This window comes from Cetorhinus maximus, chromosome 5, assembly GCF_964194155.1.
Source record: "Cetorhinus maximus chromosome 5, sCetMax3.hap1.1, whole genome shotgun sequence".
Classification (NCBI taxonomy): Eukaryota; Metazoa; Chordata; class Chondrichthyes; order Lamniformes; family Cetorhinidae; genus Cetorhinus; species Cetorhinus maximus.
Window position 1 is genome coordinate 81,817,458 of NC_135883.1, and position 20,789 is coordinate 81,838,246.

The following is a 20,789-nucleotide window of genomic DNA, read 5'->3' on the forward strand; positions in this document are numbered from 1 at the left end:
AGGCCATTAACAGCCCAATTAATGCCAATTTTTCGTTGCCCATGCGATGTCGCACTTGGTGCACAGGCAAAACATGCAGGCGACCAGCTGACATTTTCAAAAACCTCATCCAAGGGTGGGATAAAAAGGGTCAGCAGCATTGCCAGTGTGAGTAGTGAGGAATTTGGTAGATAGTTTGATGCTGTTTGCTTATTGGTACCTGGCAGCTTCACCTCTGTTTGGTGCTTCATTCTTTGCATTTCCAGGCTTCATTCCAGGCAAATGCACATGGGATACAGGATAATTTTATAAGGTGAATTCAAAATTGGCTTAGCTGTAGGAGATAGAGGGTGATGACAGAAGGCTGCTTTAATGACTGGAAGCCAGTGTCCAGTGTGCTGGGTCCCCTATTATTTGTCATTTATATAAACGACACAGATGACTATGTGGGGGGTAGGATTAGTAAATTTGCGGATGACACAAAGATTGGCCAGGTGGTTAACAGTGAAGTTCAGTGTCTTGGGCTACAGGAAGATATAGATGGGATGGTCAAATGGGCAGATATGTGGCAGATGGAATTTAACCTTGAAAAGTGTGAGGTGATACACTTTGAAAGGAGAAATTTGACAAAGAAGTATTCAATGAACGGCATGACATTAGGAAGTTCTGAGGAGCAAAGGGACCTTGGCGTGTGTGTACATAGATCTCTGAAGGCAGAGCGGCATGTTAGTGGGGTGGTGAAAATGGCATTTGGGATACTTGCCTTTATCAATTGAGGCATAGATTACAAAAGTAGGGAGGTCATGTTGGAGTTGTATAGAACCTTGGTGAGGCCACAGCTGGAGTACTGTGTGCAGTTCTGGTCGCCACATTATAGGAAGGATGTGATTGCACTGGGGGGTGCAGAGGAGATTCACCAGGATGTTGCCTGGGATGAAACATTTAAGTTATGCAGAGAGGTTGGATAGACTTGGGTTGTTTACGTTGGAGCAGAGAAGACTGAGGGGCGACCTGATCGAGGTACAAGATTATGAGGGGCAGGGACAGGGTGGAGAGGAAGCAGCTGTTCCCCTTAGTTGAAGGGTCAGTCATGAGGGGACACAAGTTCAAGATGACAGCAGGAGGTTTAGGGGGGGTGTGAGGAAAAACTTTTTTACCCAGAGGGTGATGACGGTCTGGAATGCACTGCCTGGGAGGGTGGTGGAGGCGGGTTGCCTCACATCCTTTAAAAAGTACCTGGGTGAGCACTTGGCACATCATAACATTCAAAGCTATGGGCCAAGTGCTGGTAAATGGGATTAGGTAGGTAGGTCAGGTGTTTCTCATGTGTGGGTGCAGACTCGATGGGCCAAAGGGCCTCTTCTGCACTGTGTGATTCTGTGATTTCAGGTCTCCTTGGTATCTCCAAGGCCCCTTGAGGATTTGGACTGTGTGGACCCTTCCAGGTATCAGACAGCCTTCTGTTACGCTGGTAATGAGGATTGTGGTTTCCACTGGTGGGCCCTCCTCTGAGGAGGAAGAGAGGGGCAAAAGGGAGAGGAGGCCAATGTCCCTATTCAGCTTCCAGGGGAGCGACCTGTGGAAGGAGAGGCGCAGGCACAAGGGGCACAGGGGCCGCAGGAAGTCCAAGGCAGAAGGGGCTGCAGAAGACGCCACTATCCTGCTGCCAGGGTTTACAGGCGGCAATGCAGCTACCTCAACATGTCCTAGGTGCAATGCCGAAGGAGGCTCCGTCTCTCAAGGGAGACCGTGACCTCCATTTGCCAGATGATTGGGCCTGACATCAGCTCCGAGTGTGTGGGTGGGCACCCCATGCCAGTGGCTCTGAAAGTTACAGTGGCCCTCAACTTCTATGCCTCTGGCTCTTTCCAGGGGTCAGTGGCGGATCTGTGTGGAGTCTCCCAATCAGCTGTCCACAGTTGCGTCAAGCTGGTGACAGAAGCTCTGTTCAGGCGGGTATTGACCATTATCCTTTACTGTATGGATGAGGCCAGCCAAGCTGAGTGAGCCAAAGGCTTTGCAGCGATTGCTGGGTTCCCCGGCATCCAGGGTGCCATCAGCTGCACACATGCGGTTATCAGGGCACCAGCGGGCCAGCCGGGTGCCTTTGTCAACAGGAAGGGATTCCACTCCATGAATGTGCAGTTCGTTTATGACCACAGGATGCAGATTCTGCAAGTGTGTGCAAGGTACCCTGGCAGCTCCATGACATGTACATCCTGAGACACTCCCAGATGCTGAGGCTCTTCAGTGCTCCAGCCCGACTGGATGGAAGGCTACTGAGTGACAAGGACTATCCCTTGAAAAGGTGGTTCATGACTCCTCTCGGTCACCCAAGAACAGAGGCAGAGAAGTGTTACAATACAAGTCATGCCTCCACAAGGGTGATGGTAGAGAGGACCATTGGTCTTTTCAAGATACGCTTCCGATGCCTGGGCCATTCAAGGGGCGCAGGACCCAGAGTGGGTGTCACTGATAGTGGTTCCATGCTTTGCTGTCCACAATCTGGCGCTGGCAATTGGGGACCCGCTGGGGGAAGGGGATTTTGTCACAGCTGCACAGGCCACAGATGATGAGTCCAGTAGTGAGTCAGAAGAGCAGCACAATGAGGAGAACGCTGAGGGCATGGAGGCAGATTTCGGTAACTTCGGGGGAGGCAGGGACGCCTTGATCCAACTCCTTCAGCCAGGCTATCAAAGATTTGCTTCAACCGCATGTCAGGACTGCCCCCTCAATCCCGGGTGTCTGAAAGGACACTTTCATTTGAACAGAAAGAACACACAATGCCTGTACAATAAAGTTCAGAGACACTTTGTTCCAGCATTATATACTGGCATTCCCTGCGCCAATGAAATAAAAAGATGAAGCATACTCAGGATTTGATAACAAAAACAAAATTTATCTCATTTTGACAATTCCAAACTATTTACATAAACTTCTCTGATCTTCATGCCCAGACCAGTCTAGATAAAGTAAACATAAATGAACATAAAACCACCCGTGATCTGTCCCTCTTGTACTCATGGTGCCTTAAACTTATGCTTGTGAGTGCTACATCTTGGTGCCCCCACCCCCAACCCCTGCACCACCCCACCTTGCTGGCACTGGCATTGGAGACAGCCTGCTGACTCTGCTGTCTTGTTGGCCTTTATGACCTTTGCGGTCATCCTCTGGAGAGTGGAGCCTGTGCTGGCCCCGCCTGGGAGAGAGCAGCCAGTGCCATGGCTGGCATCTCCCCAATCATTGCAGCCTCATCAGATGCAACGGTCATTCAGAGAGACCTGAGAGGAGCCTGCAGAGATGACAAGCAGCTCATGCGCCAACATGAGGTCGCTCAGGACCTCCCTGCTTACCATTGATGGGCGGGCACCTAGCTGGGATACTGGGTGCCTCACCATCTCCCACACTGGCACTGACCACCTGAGCTCAGTGCCTGTGCAAGGGCTTACAGGTCTGAGCACAACCCCAGGAACCCCTCATTCTGTTCCTGGAGCTGCTTCTCTATGAGAGTCGCCACTCTCTCAATGGAGGAGGCAGTGCGCTTGGCCATGAGGGTCAATGCAGTGCTCATGCTCCGCATGGACTGCTCCATAAGGAGACCATGGCACACATACCTTCATGGATCTCCGCCAGATCCTCCCGCACACCTCGCTGGACATCCAGCATCTGCCGCCTAATGGACGACTCCAGGGACTCATCATCAGCCTTCGACTGAGCATCGTCCTGGTCTCCAGCAGTCCTCTGACTGCTGGCGCCCTGGGCACTCTCTACCTCCGCCTGCATCTCAAGCGACTGTGAAGTGCCCTCACCAATGTGCACTGAGTTACTAGCTGCCGAACTAATGACCATCAAAGTGCTGGTATCTGTGCTGGTGCCTGCTTCAGAGAGCAGGTGTGACGCAACAGAAGCTCGGTGGTCCTCCGGCGTCAGGGTGGCCCATCGGGGTCCACAGAGTGAACGCCTGCTGGTGAACCTAAAAGGGAGAACAGGGGCATGTCATTAGTTAAAGTTATCACACTGTCACTGTGCATGCCAGGCTCCCTGCTGAGACAATGGAGATCTGCATCACAGTGCCATCATATTTCAATGATCAATGGGGACTCCAGGATCAAGGCTCACATCGGTGAAGACATTACACTGTAATGGTTGCGCAATCTGAAAATCTCACCTCTGTGCACTGCAGTCTTACCTTCGTCTGGCACCCCCGCCTCTCTACGCCTGGTTGCACGTGACGGTGTCGGCTCTGGTGCTCTTGGGCATTTTGTCCGAACCTGCTGAGCAGCAAGAAGTTGGGCTTCCCTCCGCCTGTACCTGCCCTCTCTGGCTATGGCTTGTCTTCTCCCGAAAGGACAGAGGAGCATTGATTAGTCCGCTCTCTGCCTGCAGCACCATTTCAGCCTGGCCAAATCCAGCTGAGGAACACCTTGCAAGGCACATCCGAGTTGTGGCCCTCAAGCACAAGGCACTCAGTCCAAGCAGCCAGGGCTCACCACCGTGGCTAGCTCTGGTGTCATTGACAGTTGGCACTCAGACCCTAGCAACCCTGAGGTCCATGGGGGAATGGCCACATCTCAACACTTCTGCACAATGGCCCATGCCAACATGGTACTCACCCTTCCTGAGCACAGCAGGTCATTGAAGCGCTTCCGGCACTGCAACCATGTGCACTGCGCCACATCATGGCTGCTCACCATTGCTGTTACCTCCTTCCATGCCCTCTTGGTGAGGTGCGGTGGCCTCCTCCTCCCATCTCTGGGGACAAGGGTGTTCCTCCTGGCAGCCATCTCCTCCAGAAGGATGGCGAGGCACTCGTTGGAAAAGCGAGTGCCCACCTGACCTGCCCTCCCACCTGCCTTGTCCAGCCACACTCAACTCCATTGGGAACACTGAACAGATGTCCTTTCGTGGCAGCCTTCCAGGGGCTGCCTGAGCCATTATTAAACCGGCCGCCGGGTCACCATTAGACCTGGTGGGTGACAGGCCCCTGGCCCCGCCCGCACCTTCCCGGCCAGTGCAGATCCATGTTTCACGCTGGGCGGGCCTTAATTGTTCCACCAGCGTGAAATCTCAGTTGGGGGCCGATCACAGTCGGTAGCCTGTCACCCGGCCGCTCCGGGGCCTGCCCACCCAACGGCCTCAAAATCCTTCCCTTGGTTAATCATTGACGGAGAAACCCCTCGGAAGAAAAAAGTTCTTGCCAGCTGGAAGAAAGTAAGTTCAGAGAGCAAATCAACTTCATTAAGCTTCTAATGACCAGTAACAGAACAACCCTGCCTGAGGACTGGCAGCAAATCACTTGCCAGCTTTGGTTCAGGCATGGTGTCCTAGTGGACTATAAAGAAGAAAAGAAATTGCTTTTAAGCACAAAAAACAGAAAATTTCCAATTTCGAAGAGCACAATACAGGGATTCTGGCACACAATGGACATAATTTGCAACCAAATTATTGTGCACATAACTATTGCTGTTGTTATAAACAAATAAAATTATTAAATCAGTTTTACTTATTACAATGACATCAATGATTTTCATGTGATTACAATGCACCATAATTGTTTTGTTTTAATTCTCAAAACTTTTCTCTTGTGGCAGCTGGCACGAGAAAAGTTTAAGTTAAAAATACGCTTTTAAAGTTGCATAAAGCATAAAAAATTCTGAGGTGAAAAGTGAATGACAGTAAAAGTTGGCATATGCTGTCAATACAAAAGTGATTTATGCTTAAGGTGACAAGCAATTTTCTTAACCTTCGCCTCTATTATATCTTGTCAGCTGGAAAAATCTGTCAGTTGCCTATCAATCTCCAAATGCTTACTGTATATATTTCCAACTTCTGTCTTAAAAGCAAGTGAGGTGTGATGAGTGCATTCAGTTTTATACACGACACTTTATTTTCCATTATGTCTTTAGAATCATATTTCAAAATGAAATCTGAAATTATATCACCCCAAGCAACTGGTTGTGTTTCATTAACAGATGGTTAACGTAAAAGTAAGCACAATAACAATTTTTAAAAATCATCCAAATTTGGTCAGTAAGTCACAGAATTGTTACGATGCAGGAGGCCATTAGACCCATCGTGTCTGCACCGGCTCTCCAAATGAGCATTATGATTCAGTGCCATTCTCCTGCCTTTTCCCCGTAACCCTGCGTGTTATTTCCATTTAAATAATCATCTAATGCCCTCAGTTGAACCTGCCTCCACCACACTTCCAGGCAGTGCATTCCAGACCCCAACCACTTGCTGTGTAAAATTGCTTTTTCTCACATCACATTTGCTTCTTTTGCAAATCACTTTAAATCTATGCCCCCTCATTCTTGACCCTTTTGAGTGGGAACAGTTTCTCCCTATCTATACTGTCCAGCCCCCTTTTTATTTTGAACACCTCTATCAAATCTCCTCTTAGCCTTCTTCTCTCCAAGGAGAACAGTCCCAACTTCTCCAATCTATCTTCATAACTGAAGTTTCTCATCCCTGGGACCATTTTTGTAAACCTCTTCTGTACTCTCTCCAATGCATTCATATTCTTCCTAAAGTGCGGTGGCCACAACTGCACACAATACTCCAGCTGAGGTCTAACTAGTGTCCTACACAAGTTCAGCATAACCTCCTTGCTCTTGTCCTCTATGCCCCTATTAATAAAGCCTAGGATACCATATGCTTTATTAAAGCTTTATTAACTGCTCTCTCCAGCTGTCCTGCCACCTTTAATGACCTATGCACATATGCACCCAGGTCCCTCTGCTCCTGCACATTCTTTAGAGTTGTACTCCTTAGTTTACATTGTCCCTCCATGTTCTTGATTCCAAAATGAATTACCTCACACTTCTCCACATTGAACTTCATCTCCAGTCATCTGCTCACTCCACCAACTTGTCTATGTCCTTTTGAAATTCTACACTGTCCTCCTCACAGTTTACAATGTTTCCAAGTTTTGTATCCATCCAAAACTTTGAAATTGTGCCCTGCACACCAAGATCTAGGTCATTAATACAAACCAGGAAAAGTAAGGGTCCCAATACCGGCCCATGGGGAACTCCACTACAAACCTTCCTCCAGCCCGAAAAATATCCATTAACCATTACTTGCTGTTTCCTATTCCTCAGCCAATTTTGTATCCACATTGCAACTGTCCCTTTTTTTCCATGAGCTATAACTTTTCTCACAAGTCTGTTGTGCAATACTGTACTGAATGCCTTTTGGACGTCCATGCACACCACATCAACTGCATTATGCTCATCAACCCTCTCTGTTACCTCTTCAAAAAACTCCAGCAAGTTAGTTAAACACGATTTTCCCTTAAAGAAATCCATGCTGGCTCTTCCTAATCAACTCAAATTTTTCCATGTGACAATTAATTCTATCCCGAATAATTGTTTCTAGAAGCTTCCCTACCACTGAAGTTAAACTGACTGACTGGGCTTATCCTTTCAACCTTTTTTGAACATAGACATAATGTTTGAAATTCTCCAGACCTCTGGCATCTCCCCTGAGTTTAGGGAAGGCTGAAATATTGTGGCCAATGCCCCTGCAATTTCCACTCTTACTTCCTTCAATATCCATGGATGCATCTCATCCGGTCCCGCTGCCTTGCCAACTTTAAGTACCAACAGTTTATCCAATGCCTCCCCTCCTTATCAATTTTGAACCCTTCTAGTGAGAGAGCTTCCTCCTCTGTCACCATAACCACGGTAGCACCTGCTGGGTAAAGACTGATGCAAAGTATTCATTTAACACATCGACTATGCCCCCTGCCTCCAAGTGTAAATCCCCTTTTTTGGTCCCTGATTGGTCCTACTCCTTTTACCACCCTTTTACTATCTATGTGCCTATATAATACTTTGGAATTCCCCTTTATGTTGGCTGCCATTCTCATAATCCCTCTTCACGTCTCTTATTTGCTTCTTCACCTCTCCTCTGAACTTTCTGTATTCAGCTCGGTTCTCAGTTGTATTTTCTACCCGACACCTTTCATAAGCACACTTTTTCTTCTCTATCTTAATTTCTATCTCCATTTTCATCCAAGGAGCTCTTGATTTGTTTGCCCTACCTTTCCCTTTTGAGGGAATATACCTTGACTGTGTCAGAACCATTTCTTCTTATAAGGTAGCCCATTACTCAGCTACAGTTTTTCCCACCAACCTTTGGTTCCAGTCTATCCAATCCAGCTCCATTCTTGCCCCACTGAAGTTGGCTCTCCCCAGTTAAATATTCTTACCCTGCATTGTTCATTGTCCTTTTCTTCCGTCATCCTAAACCTTATGATGCAATGATCACTATCTCTGAAATGTTTCCCCACTGACACTTAGTCTACTTGGCCCATCTCATTTCCAAGAACCAGGTCTAGCAGTGCCTCCTTTCTTGTTGGACTGGTCACATACTGCTGTAGAAAATTCTCATGAACACAATCTAGGAACTCTTGCCCCTCTCTGCCCTATACACGAGCGCTATCCCAGTCTATATTTAGGTAATTAAAGTCCCCCATTATAAGTACTCTATAATGTTTGCACCTCTCTGTAATTTCCCTGCAGATTTGTTCCTCTACATCCTTCCCACTAGCTTGTGGCCTACAGACTACACCGAGCAATGTAATTGCACCCTTTTTATTCTTAGCTCTAGCCGAATTGATTCTGTCCTTGAACCCTCTGGGACATCCTCTTTCTCCAGCACTGCGATGCTCTCCTTAACCAATACAGCCACCTCTCCTCCTTTTCTTCCTGCCCTATCTTTCCTGAACACCTTGTACCTAGGAATATTTAACACCCAGTTCTGCCCTTTCTTGAGCCAGGTCTCTCTCATCGCCACAACTTTATATTTCCACATGGCAATCTGTACCTGTAACTCACCAATCTTATTTACCATACTCCGTGCATTCACATAAATGCAGTATAACCCTGATTTAGACTTCATTGCTTTCTTCCTTACTCCAACTCTGCCTAACTCCAACTAACTTACTATTCTCTATCCTAGTGCTATCTGTCTCACCCAGTATTTTGTGCACCTTGGTATTACTCCCTAATATTCTCTCCTGGTGCCCACACCCCCCTGTCTAGTTAGTTTAAAGGCCCCCCTACCACCACCCCCGCCCCAACCAACAACACTAGCAAAACGCCCCGCAAAGAACTCAGTCCCAGCTCTGCTCAGGGCGAGCCTGTCTGGCTTGTATAGGTGATATCTCCCTCAGAGCCAGTCTCAGTGTCCCAGAAATCTAAAGCCCTCCCTCCTGCACAATCTTTCCAGCCACACATTCATCTGCCTTATCCTCCTATTTCTATACTCACTTACATATGACACTGGGAGAAATCTGGAGATTACCACTTTTGAGGTCCTGTTTATTAATTTTCTACCTAGCTCCCTAAATTCTGTCTGCAGGACCACATTGCCTTCCTACCTAAGTCATTGGTACCAATGTGGACCACGACCTCAGGCTGTTCACCCTCCCCCAGAAGAATGTCCTGCAGCCACTCGGTGACATCCTTGACCCTGGCACCAGGGAGGGAACATACCATCCTGGAGTCAAGTTTGCTGCCACAGAAACACCTGTCTGTTCCCCTAACTAACAAATCCCCTATCACTATTGTTCTTCCTTTCTTCTTCCTCATGTCCTGTACAGCTGAGCTGCTCATGGTGCCACAAACTTGGCTCTGACTGTACTCCTCTGACAAATCAACACCCTCACCAGCATCTGAAATGGAAGCCGATTAGCAAGCGGGACCCCAGGGGACTCCTACATTACCTGCCTGGTTCTCTATGACGGCCTGACAGTCACCCATCCTCTTTCTGCCTCCATGCTTCTAACCTTCGGTGTGACCACCTATCTGAACGTGCTATCCATGTATCTCTCAGCCTCATGGATGCACCGAGGTGACTCCAGCTGCCGCTCAATCTCCGAAACCTGGAGCTCAAGTTTCTGCAGCTGGCAGTACTTCCTGCAGATGTGATCGTCTAGGTCACCAGAGGTGTCCATGACTTCCCACATATTGCAAGACACACGTTCTACATGACTGAGCTGCCCAGCCACGTCTTAACTTTACTTCCCTTACGTTAACTTTATTTTACTTTGGTTTACTTATATTACTTTAGGTTACTGGCCCTGACTTCTCCTTATTCCTAGTGTTGCTTACTAAAATCCAAGTAGCTACTTCTTTAAAAATAATAGACTTTTCTAATTTATAGCTATTTAAAGACAATCCCTAACAATAGTTTCTAACCAACCAATGAACTTACAGTTTTCCTGTGATGTCGCTGATTTTTCTTTCAAAATCAGCTCCAAGGGTGAGTTTTACACCCAGGTCCGTCTCTGCTGAGCTGCTCCTGTTTCTGACTTAGAATAATTCCCATGAATACCACACATCTTTCCCCCATGCACCGAATTCCCACCTGAACCTAATTTGCTACTCACTCAGTCTCTGTCCCACTCTGGCGTAGTCGCCAGTCTCCTCACACACCCCTTACTGTACCACATAAGTACATACTGAGCCGCACAGATTTGGAAGGTTATGGGTTTAGGGCAAATATCAACTAAGATGACCCAAGTGTCCCCAAACAAGGAAGAGAAAAAAGTTTAGAGGCCATGCTGCTGATTGCTATCCAATGAGCCAGTTCTAACAATATACGTGTATGATAAGCAGAGGGTTGAGATTCTCAGTGCATTATTCTTAGCACACTAGTTAACATGCTTCTATCAAATTCTTGTGTACGTTACTTAAGCAGAGAATCTCCACATTTTAATTTGGTATGAATGCATGAACCATTGGGCTGGATGCTCACTCCCCTGCCAGTGTATTTGAAAGCAGGGAGCTCATAAAATGCCTGCCCACCACCTTTCTGCCCACCCCCAACCTGTCTCCCATTTTACCGGGGTGGTGGAGGCATCAGGTGGCCCATCCACCCTTGGATGCATTGAGGCCCTTGGGTGTCAATTAATAGCCATTTAAGTGCCCCATCCTGCCCCCACTGCTACTTTACCCACAGAGGGGGTTGGGCCGCACCATGCAGATAACCCAGTAGTTTTTACTGGGCCAGATGGTGCTGGGTAAGAGTGGGAAGGTAACCTCCTCTGGGGGTTCCCTGTGTCCATCAGTGGCATCCCCCCCACTCCCAAGGTCATAACCCACACCCCCTTTAACTTTCACCTCTAGCCTCTCAAACCTGGACCCCTCACTCCTCTCACCCTCCTCGCTGGGCCCTGCCAGCCAGGCCCCACCGATAGACTCGACTTATCTTCAGTCCAGTCTCCATAACCTCCTCTTCTTTGAGGACTGGCTGTAGTCCCAGCAGTGTCCAAAACTCAAACCCACCACTGCTGGAACTACAAAGCTACCAGCTGATTTGATTGGCCAGCATCTCTCCAAGTCAGGACTTCCTCCCAAATTGGCAGCAGAAGTCTCGCCCTGAGCCAATTAACATCCTGCCAAGCCTAAAATGGCCGCAAGGCAGCCACCTATTTCTTGGGCAGACTTCCGACTTGCTTTCAGCAGGAGGGGCAGGGAATATGGCACCCTCTAAAATCCAACCTTTCATGTTAAAAATAGCCCTGAGAAGAATTTCAGCCTTCAAGTGAAACCAGGGTTGGGTTCAATTCAAATAAACAGTTGAAAAGGCAGCATTTTCCCCCCGTCGGTGGTGGGGGGGTGGGGGGGTGGGGGGGGGGTGGTTGTGCAGGAGCGGGTGCGAGCGGGCGGGTTCCCGATCGGAACGCATGCGCACACGCATGGAAGAGCACACAGATCTCCCTGAGGCAAAGTGCTGACTCCTCAGGGAGATCGGTTGAAGTTTTAAAAATTTATTAAAGGTAAGAAAAAATTTTCCTGACATGTCCCCTCATGTGACACTGTCACATGAGCTGGGACATGTCCATTACTTTTATTTAAAAATTTTCCGAACATTTTAAATCTCTCATGAAACCTCATCCTGCCCATACTTTTTCAGAAGGCCGCCTGGGCTCTTTGCCTGCCCGCCAGCCTTAAGGTTGGATGGGCAGGTCCATTAATCATTTTAATTACTTTTTTAACGCGTGTCATTTTATGCATCGGCGAGTGGGCCCCATCCCCACTCACCAACCGGAAAAATGCTGCCCTTGTACTCAATATCCAGATCATTCATAAGGAATGGATACTTAGACAAATCATCAGAGGACTGCTGGCCCCCTTCACCAAAAATAGGTCAGCATCTTCAGGAGAAATGAATAAAAAATAACATGGTAAACAAAAAAGTATACATGAGTATGCTTATGATCATAGCTTAAATAATTCAACTTTTATTTACACTGATAAAATTATTGGCTGGGAATTTCCTCAAAGCTGTTCCCACTCTGCCAAAACATTGCCAGAAGTGTGTTGAAAACCAAATTTACCAACCAAGTTATGGCAGTGAAGTGGTAGCATCTCTGAGGAAATTCCCAGCCATTATCTTTGCAGCAGCTGAGCAGCAAAACGGGTGCTGGCAGCTTTTCAGTCTTTTTTTTAAACTTATGCTTCAATTTTTGAAGCATATTAACTTATATGCTCAGCAGGCACCTAAATAATAGTCGAGTCAATTAAACACAAGCACTCACTGCAAAGACTCAGACGTGAAAAATAGCCCCTTGGGCAAAGCGTCAGGAGCTGCAATAATCATGGACCTGTACCCCATAATGAATCACTTACCTTCAGAAGAGAAGAAAAGAAAAAAAGCAGTAGGAAATTTAGAAGGGAAATTACAAAATATAAATTTTGACCTTTGTTTAATTCATGTTATGTGTCCATAATAAATGAAAACCATCTAGAATAGCTACATAGAATGTAATACATCAACTTTTCAAGGAAGTCTCAGTCTTTCTTGGTAATAAATACAATTTATAGTCTATAACTTTGCACCATTAGGAATAAACGGTCTTATTCTAAAGCATATGAGCTTTCATGTTTGTGGAAATAAAAAATGAGAGCTTTTTTTTGTGCACATCTACTGAAGGAGAATCATAATAAGCTGTCATCTGAGCACCATCATCGGACATATCCCTGTTCAAGAACTCCTGAAATCATTGTTGCCAGGCATTCTAGGTGGCTTCCTCCTCATGTTCTTTTATTCTATTCTTCTTACCCTTTACAAGTCCCAAACCAGGAGTCTTTTCATTTCTTCCTATGAGCTCAATTAAAATCATAAACAATTACTCGTTGTCAATTCATCCGTTCATGTCTTCCACTCTTGCTGTTGTTGTTTTGTTTCATCTAACTTCTTAATTCTCATCTAAGCCATGGCCATATCTCATTTTCTCTCTTCCTAACCATAGTTTCCACCAGAGTATATTTGGACACACTAAGCTGCCACTTGCACATCAAGTTGAAGTGGTTCCAGATATAAAGCAACACAAAAGTTGCATTATGGCTTGAGAGCCAGGTCCCAATCTGACTCCCAAACACATTAAATCCTAAAAGAATAGATGCTGTTGTCCATGTTCTCCTAATATTAAAATTATCTGCCTGGGAATGGAGTTCAGTGACATTTCAGAAATTTTTGACCTTTTTTCCACAGAACAGATTTGAAAAAATGATATCCTTCCAATGCTCTGCTTTTGAAATAATACAAATTCTCAACTTTAAGAAGGCCAGCCCATGAAGGATTATTAATCTGGTAAACAAAAGTGTTTACTCCCCCAGAGACCAAATAACAAACTATTTATTAGCCTATCTGGGTAATCGAAAAACATCTCTCATACACTGTGATCGGAAACTCTGATTTTTCTGCCTGTTAGTCAAGCGGGGGTCAAGGCACCTGAAAGGGAGCCATGGTATTGCAGCAGGAAAGCAGCTAGGAAACACAGGCCATGAAAAGGGAGTAAAAACTGAAAATGCTGCAAAAAGCACAACTAGCTTATCAGCATCTGTGGAGAGGTCAACAGAGTTTATGGGCTGGATTTTATGGGGGGGATGTGGCCCAACGCCTCTCCCGCCTGCCATAAAATTTCAGAAGGTCAGGTGTGGGTCCTTCCCCCCACCCGAATGCGAGCTGGCAAGCAGGTTTGAGTGTAAAAGTGGGCAGGGTGGTGGGCAGGTGCTATGATCGTCGCCTACCCACTTCTGTTGGTACTATATCAGCGGCAGGATAGATGTCAGGCAGCCCAGCCCTTAAATAGGCAATTAATGGCCACTTAATTGGACCTCTTCCTGCTGGCACTGGCACTTTACCAATGGCTTGATGTGCACCCCCCCCCCACCCCAACTGGCAAGGCCAGATATATCCTGGTGGTCTGGCTGAAGGCTTGGGGGGCACATTCCCTCCCATTAAGGCACTGTGTGCCCCATGGAGGGCCCCTCAACTGTAAGGGCTGCCCCGCTTATTCCCTACCCCCAACCTCCTGTCTGTCACTGCACTCAATCCCACACTGTCCTGCTCCTCACAGGGGCCTGCCTTAGTGTATGGATGGGAGCAGGGACTGCAGGCAGGATGAGTAAAGTTAGCACAACACCATGGTACAGGGGGGGATGAAAATGGTGGGGTCGGGGGAGAGTAAAAAGGAATGTAGTAGTCGTAAAAGACAGCATAGCTAGGGGGAATCAACACTGTTCTCTGCAACCAATAAAGTAAGTCATGAAGGCTGTATTGCCTGCCCAGTGCCAGGGTTAACAAGATCTCCTTGTGGCTGGAGAGGAATTTGGATGGGAACTGAAATACATGCATATCATATTACAGCCATTACAGAGACATGGTTGCAAGGTAACCAAGGCTGGGAACGGAATTTGACATTTCAAAAAGATAGGAAGAATGGAAAAGGTGGTGAGGTAGCTCATTTAATAAAGGATGAGATCAGTACATTAGTGAGAACTGATCTTGGCTCGAAAGATCAACATGTAGAATCAATTTGGGTGGAGATAAGAAATAGCAAGGAAAATAGCAAGGGAGTCATTTATAGGCCCCCTAATCGTAGCTACCACTGTAGGACAGAGTGTAAAACAAGAAACAATGGGAGCTTGTAAGAAAGGTACTGCATTAATCGTGAGTGATTTTAATCTTCAAATCGATTGGACAAATCCAATTCACAAAAGCAGCCTTAAGGATAAGTTCATAGAATGTATTCAGGACAGCTTCTTAGAACAATACATTCTGGAACCAACTCAGGAACATGCTATTTTAGACCTGGTAACGTGTAATGAGATAGGATTAATTAATGACCTCATAGTAAAGGATCCTTCAGGCAAGAGTGATCATAGCATTATAGAATTTCACACTCAGTTTGCAGGCGAGAAACTTGAGTCTAAAGCTATGTCTTGAGCTTAAATTAAGACAATTACAAGGGTCTGAATACAAAGTTGGCTAAAGTGGAATGGGAAAACAGGATAGAAGGTAAGACAGTAGAGAAATAGTGGCAGACATTTAAGGTTATTACATAACTCTCAATACAAGTATATGCCATTGAGAAAGAGAGGTTCTACAAGAAGGATGCACCATCTGTGGCTAACTAGGGAAGTTAAGGATGGTATCAAATTGAAAAAAACGGTGTACAATGTTGGGAGGATTACTGGTGGACTAGAAGATTAGGCAAATTTCAGAAACTAGCAAAGGATATCTAAAAATTTAAAACAATCACGATCACTAAAGAAAAAGCTCTGCTGCCATCCTTCCACTTGCTTTACAGGGGCAAACAGCAGGAGATGGAACATCGATTTAGCTTAATGGCAGCTGCCAGGATAGTGAGTTCAGGCCTCCCTGATGGTCTCACCAGTTGTACTTTAGTGGAATAGAAGCCATTGCAATTCATTAAAACAGTTGGTTCGCCTGTATGGCAACATGTGTGTAGTTCAATTTACCTTGGACTTGGAAAATGCCTGCGCAAACTCCTGAGCCCTATTCTCCTGTTTCCAGTTATCCATAGAGAATGTGGTGAAATTGTTCATTTTAGCAAACATAGTATGAGTCACTTGTTTAATAAAAGTTTGAGTTGTGGCCTAATTGATTCTGCTGATATATTTGCTACGCTTTGAATATACCTAAGGACTATAGGGGTTGGATTTTACAGGGGCGTGGTCCCCACTCGCCACTCCCCAAGCCCTAACATAACAGTTAGGAGTGAGCATGCCTCTGCTTGGCCTGTTCTCTGCCTAGACATTTAACAATCATCCGGCTGTTAATTGGCTCAAGCCAGGCCTTCCACCCGCAAGTGGGGAGGAAGCCCCGTCTCCAAGAGATCCCAGCAGCGCCACTGGGATCAGTGGCCATTTCTGGGGCTGCAGCCAGCCCAGACTTTAAAGTAAGTCATTGGTATCACTGTGTGTTGGGGGTGGGGAAGGGGGGTGGTGGTGGTCAAGTGCCACTGGAGTGGAAAGCTCAAGGGTGAAAATAAATTGGGAGGGTGCCTCTGATGGGCACATGGGCCCTATAATGGAGGTACCATCCCCCTTGACCGGTTACCAACCTGAGCAGTGTAATATGCCAGGCTGCAAAGTTGGCCACTGCTGGGCCTCTTCTGCCACAGGTAAAATGCCAGCGGGGATTGGAGGAGCCCCTTAAGCTGGCCATTAAATGGTCACTTAAGGGCCTTGGTTGGCCCATGGGCATGCAGACCTCCCAACACCTTGCCCGTCATTGGTAAGATTGCAGTGGGGGCAGGTGGGTAGGTGCCAGGAACAGTGCCCATGGCATGGTGCCTAATTTCATGCACCATGCCCCCCACCACCAGCTGCCAACCTGGGTGCCATAAAATCCAGCCCTAGATATCTTCACTGCAACTGGGAGTGCCGTACCAGGTGATCTCAAAGTTCTGTAAAAGTCTCTTTGGAGGTGCACCGTCTCCTTATGTATCACCTCTGAGAAGTTAAGGTTTGTAACTCTGCATCTCTACAAGCTCTCCTCGAGTCTCAGCAGTTGATATCCCACATGGTTACTGCTGCTTCTCTCTTTCTGTGCAGAATGGAATAGCCAAAAGGATGCCAATTTTCCAAAAATATAAAGCTGGTGGTATTCCATTAAGCTTTGTGGAAATTGTCTAGCTACAACAAGCAGTTAAAAAAGTGATTTTTTTTTTAGCTAAAAATGAATGAATTAACAGCCAGGTGATTGTGAAAAATTTTGCAGAAATCTACATGAGAGTAGGCAAGTGCCCTTTTATGTAGCACCTCTCATTGGCCAGTAAGTGCTGAGTCTAAGGGACAGTGTGTGGGAAACCAGCTTAGGACTGGCGAGTTCAGGTAGATCTATAACTAAAAAGAACTATAACTTTAAAATTATAAACCAAAATTTGAAAACTTTAAAATTAAAATAAAACAATAAAGATAAAAAAAGCAATAAAAATAAAGTAATTTAAACAAACATCTAAAACACATACCTTTGTAGTTAAGAAGCATATAACCTTTAGTTGTCAGTGGCACTAGCATTCAATAAACATAGTAAATTTTATCATACATAGGAAGAAAGTAATTAAAGTAAATTAACTAAATAACATAAATTAGGATGGCGGGACAGGTGTTATGTTGCAGCTGTGATATGTGAGAGCTCTTGGACACCAAGGCAATGCTTGAGGAATTCCAGATCAGGATTATTGATCTGGAAGCCGAAATGCAGACACTGTGCAACATAAGGGAGGGGGAGAAATACCTGGGCACTTTGTTCCAGAAGACAGTCAAAACTCTTAGACGAGGGTCATCTGTTTTGGTCAGCATTGAGGGGCAGGAGGATGTGACTGTCAATGAGCCAGGTAATGGGACCAAGCAGACAGCAGTAGAGAAGCCACAGACCTAGCAATTGAAGTGCTCAAAACATGCGTGGATGAAAACAAGGTCTGCATGGTAGATGAGCTGACTGGTCATGGCACTGTGGTACAGGAAACTGTTCAAACGGGGGGAGTAAAAATAAATGTAGTGGTAGTACAGGATGGTATAGTGAGGGGGATTGACACTATTCCCTGCAGCAAAGAGCGAGAGTCCAAATGGTTATGTTGCCTGCCCGGAGCCAGGGTTCAGGACATCTGCTCAGGGCTAGAGAGGAACTTGCAGTGGGAGGGGAAGGATCCAGTTGTCATGGTCCATGTAGGCACCTATGACATAGGTAGAACTAGAAAAGAGGTTCTGCAAATCAGTAGGAGGAACTAGGCACCAAATTAAGAAGCAGAACCTCAAAGTAATAATCTCTGGATGATTGCCTGAGCCACGTGCGCATTTGCATAGGGCAAATAAGATTAGAGAGATGAATGTGTGCTCAAAGACTGGTGTGGGAGAAGTGGGTTCTGGTTTGTGAGGCACTAACATCAGTACTGGGGAAAATGGGGGCTTTACCGTTGGGATGGTTTACACCTGAACTGTGCTGGGACGAGTGTCCTCGCAAATCGCATAACTAGGGAAGTAGAGAGGGCTTTAAATTAAACAAGAGGGGTAAGGGATCAAGCTTGGGTAGAGGCAGCAATTCAAGGTGTAGAGTCAAGACAGGAGAGCAAAATAGTAGTATGAGAAATGAGGGTCAGAGAATGGCAGGAAGGGACAGAGAGAAAAAACCTAAGAATACATCAACAGTCAAGGCTAAATATTACAAAGGTAACAAAAGGACAAAACTGAAGGCTCTCTATGTGAATGCACATGGCACCGGGCAGTTAACTATTGGATGGCCATTGCATCAGGGATTCTGAAAAGGGTCGCAGTGGGATTGCCCCCGGCTTTCTGGCTGCAGCGGTTTAATTCACCCATTAACTCTGTTTTTCTCTCCAAAGATGCTGCGGACCTACTGAATATTTCCACAATTTTCTGTTTCTAATTCAGGTTTCCAGCATCTGCAGTATTATGCTTAGTATGTATTCTGTGTTCTCTGTTATTGACCCAAACATTTTATTTAGGTTCTCAATATAAATATAGAATTGATGATCATGTTAGTTAAATAAAACTAAAATACTGCAGATGCTGGAGATCTGAAAGAAAAGCAAAAGGTACTGGAAAAGCTCAGCAGGTCTAGCAGCATCTGTAGAGAGAGAAAAACAGAGCTAACATTTCCAGTCCAATACGACTCTTCTTTAGAGCTGAAGAGAGGTAGCCGTGTTTTTACACTGTTTAAAAATGGGGGTTGGGGGTGGAGTGGAACAAAAGGGAAGGTCAGGGGTGGGTTAGAGGATGGGGGAAATTAAATGACAAAGAGGTTATGGAGCAAAGGCAAAGGGAATGGCAATGGTTGTAGTAAAGAAACAAAGCATAGGTCTAGACTCAATGTTAACAGCAGAATAAAGGTCAGCTCAGTCTGAAAGCAAATATAAGATACAAACTGGCACTTGGCAAAAGAAAAAAGAAAAATTAAGGACAGAGTGTATGGTCTAAAGTTTTAGAACTCAATGTTGAGTCCAGAAGACTGGAAAGTGCCTTATCGTAAGATGAAGTGCTGTTCCTCCAACTTGCGTTGGACTTCACTGGAACATTGTAGCAGATCAAGGACAGAAATGTCAGCATGAGAGCAAGATAGTGAATTGAACTGATGAGTGACTGGAAGGTGATCATGTTATCATGTTAGTTACCTGTTTTAGGTCTAGAGTGATGGTCACATAATGGTATTCCATTCCATTTTGAATGCTGGGGCTTTGCCACCATCTGTTCGTGCCATCAATTGCATTTGTTATTGGATGCCGTTCTGTAAAGGAAATTGGGATGACACTCAAAAATTGTGTAAAATATGAGTTTAAACAGGCTTATTTTTGATGGACACCATTGTATGCAGCTCATTAAAATGTCATGAACAGGTACAGAAAATAATCAAAGGCTAATGGAGTCCTGGAATTTGTATCTAAATAGAGTAGATGTTATGCTACAGTTATACAAAACCCTGGTTAGACCACATCTGCAATACTGTGAGCAGCTCTGGGCACTGGAAGTTAGGAAGGATGCATTGGCCTTGGAAGGAAAGCAGTTTAAATTTACCAGAATAATACCCAGACGCCAAGGATTAAATTACAAAACAAGATTACACAAACTAGGGTTGTACTTCCTGCAATTTAAAAGATTAAGAGTGATTTGATCAAAAGTTTTCAAGATATTAAGTGCAAAGAATAAAATTGATACGGAGAAACTATTTCTGCTGGTCAGGGAGTCTAGGACTAGAGGATACAGTCTAAATGTTAGAGCCAAACCTTTCAGGAGTGAAATGAAGAAATACGTCAACACCCAAAGGGATGGCCGAAGTTTGGAATTCTCTTCTACAAATAATAATTGATGCTGGATCAATTGTTAATATGCAATCTGAGATTGATATAGACTTTTGTTAACTAAAATGTATTAAGTGATATGAGGCAAAGGCAAGTATATGGAATTAGGTCACAGACCAGCAGTCATCTCATTGAATGGCAGAAGAGGCTCAAGGGGCTAAATGTCCTACTCCTGTTCCTATGTTACAAATATATAGATGATGAGGAGGAAGAATCCTTGAGGAAGAGAAACTGAGGAACTCCAGAGGTGATGGTGTGAGATTGGGAAGAGAAGCCGTTACTGGAGATGCTCTGGCTACAATTGGATAAGTAGGGTTGAAACCAAGCAAGAGCAGCATCATGGAGCTGAACAATGGAGGACAGATGTTGGAGGAGGATTCTGAGGTTGCAGGCTGCAGAGAGGTCAAGGAGGAGGCATAATGCGTTATATCCACACTCACAGGGAATATCATTCACGACTTTTGATGGGGCAATTTTGTGTTCTGTTGGAATGGTGGGAACCTGATCAGGGAGTTGTTACAATGGACTCTAATAGATTAGCAAAATGGCTCTTGTTATAATTTAGAATTGGATTAGAATTATCACAGATGGGGATGGGGATAGAAATGGCATCACCATGCCTAAAGACGGGTAAGATGTAATAACATTTAAATTTGCTGGTTACTAC

The 20,789-nt window shown here is 45.6% G+C and overlaps 1 protein-coding gene across 1 annotated transcript in view; it reads right to left on the reverse strand.

Moving 5' to 3' along the window:
- The window catches only part of lama2 (laminin, alpha 2), a 582,487-nt gene that overhangs the window by 428,830 nt on the left and 132,868 nt on the right, over window positions 1-20,789 (reverse strand). Inside the window, exon 3 of the mRNA XM_078542125.1 lies at window positions 19,439-19,551. Within this exon, the coding sequence (XP_078398251.1) occupies window positions 19,439-19,551 (113 nt within the window). The remainder of the gene's footprint in view (window positions 1-19,438; window positions 19,552-20,789) is intronic.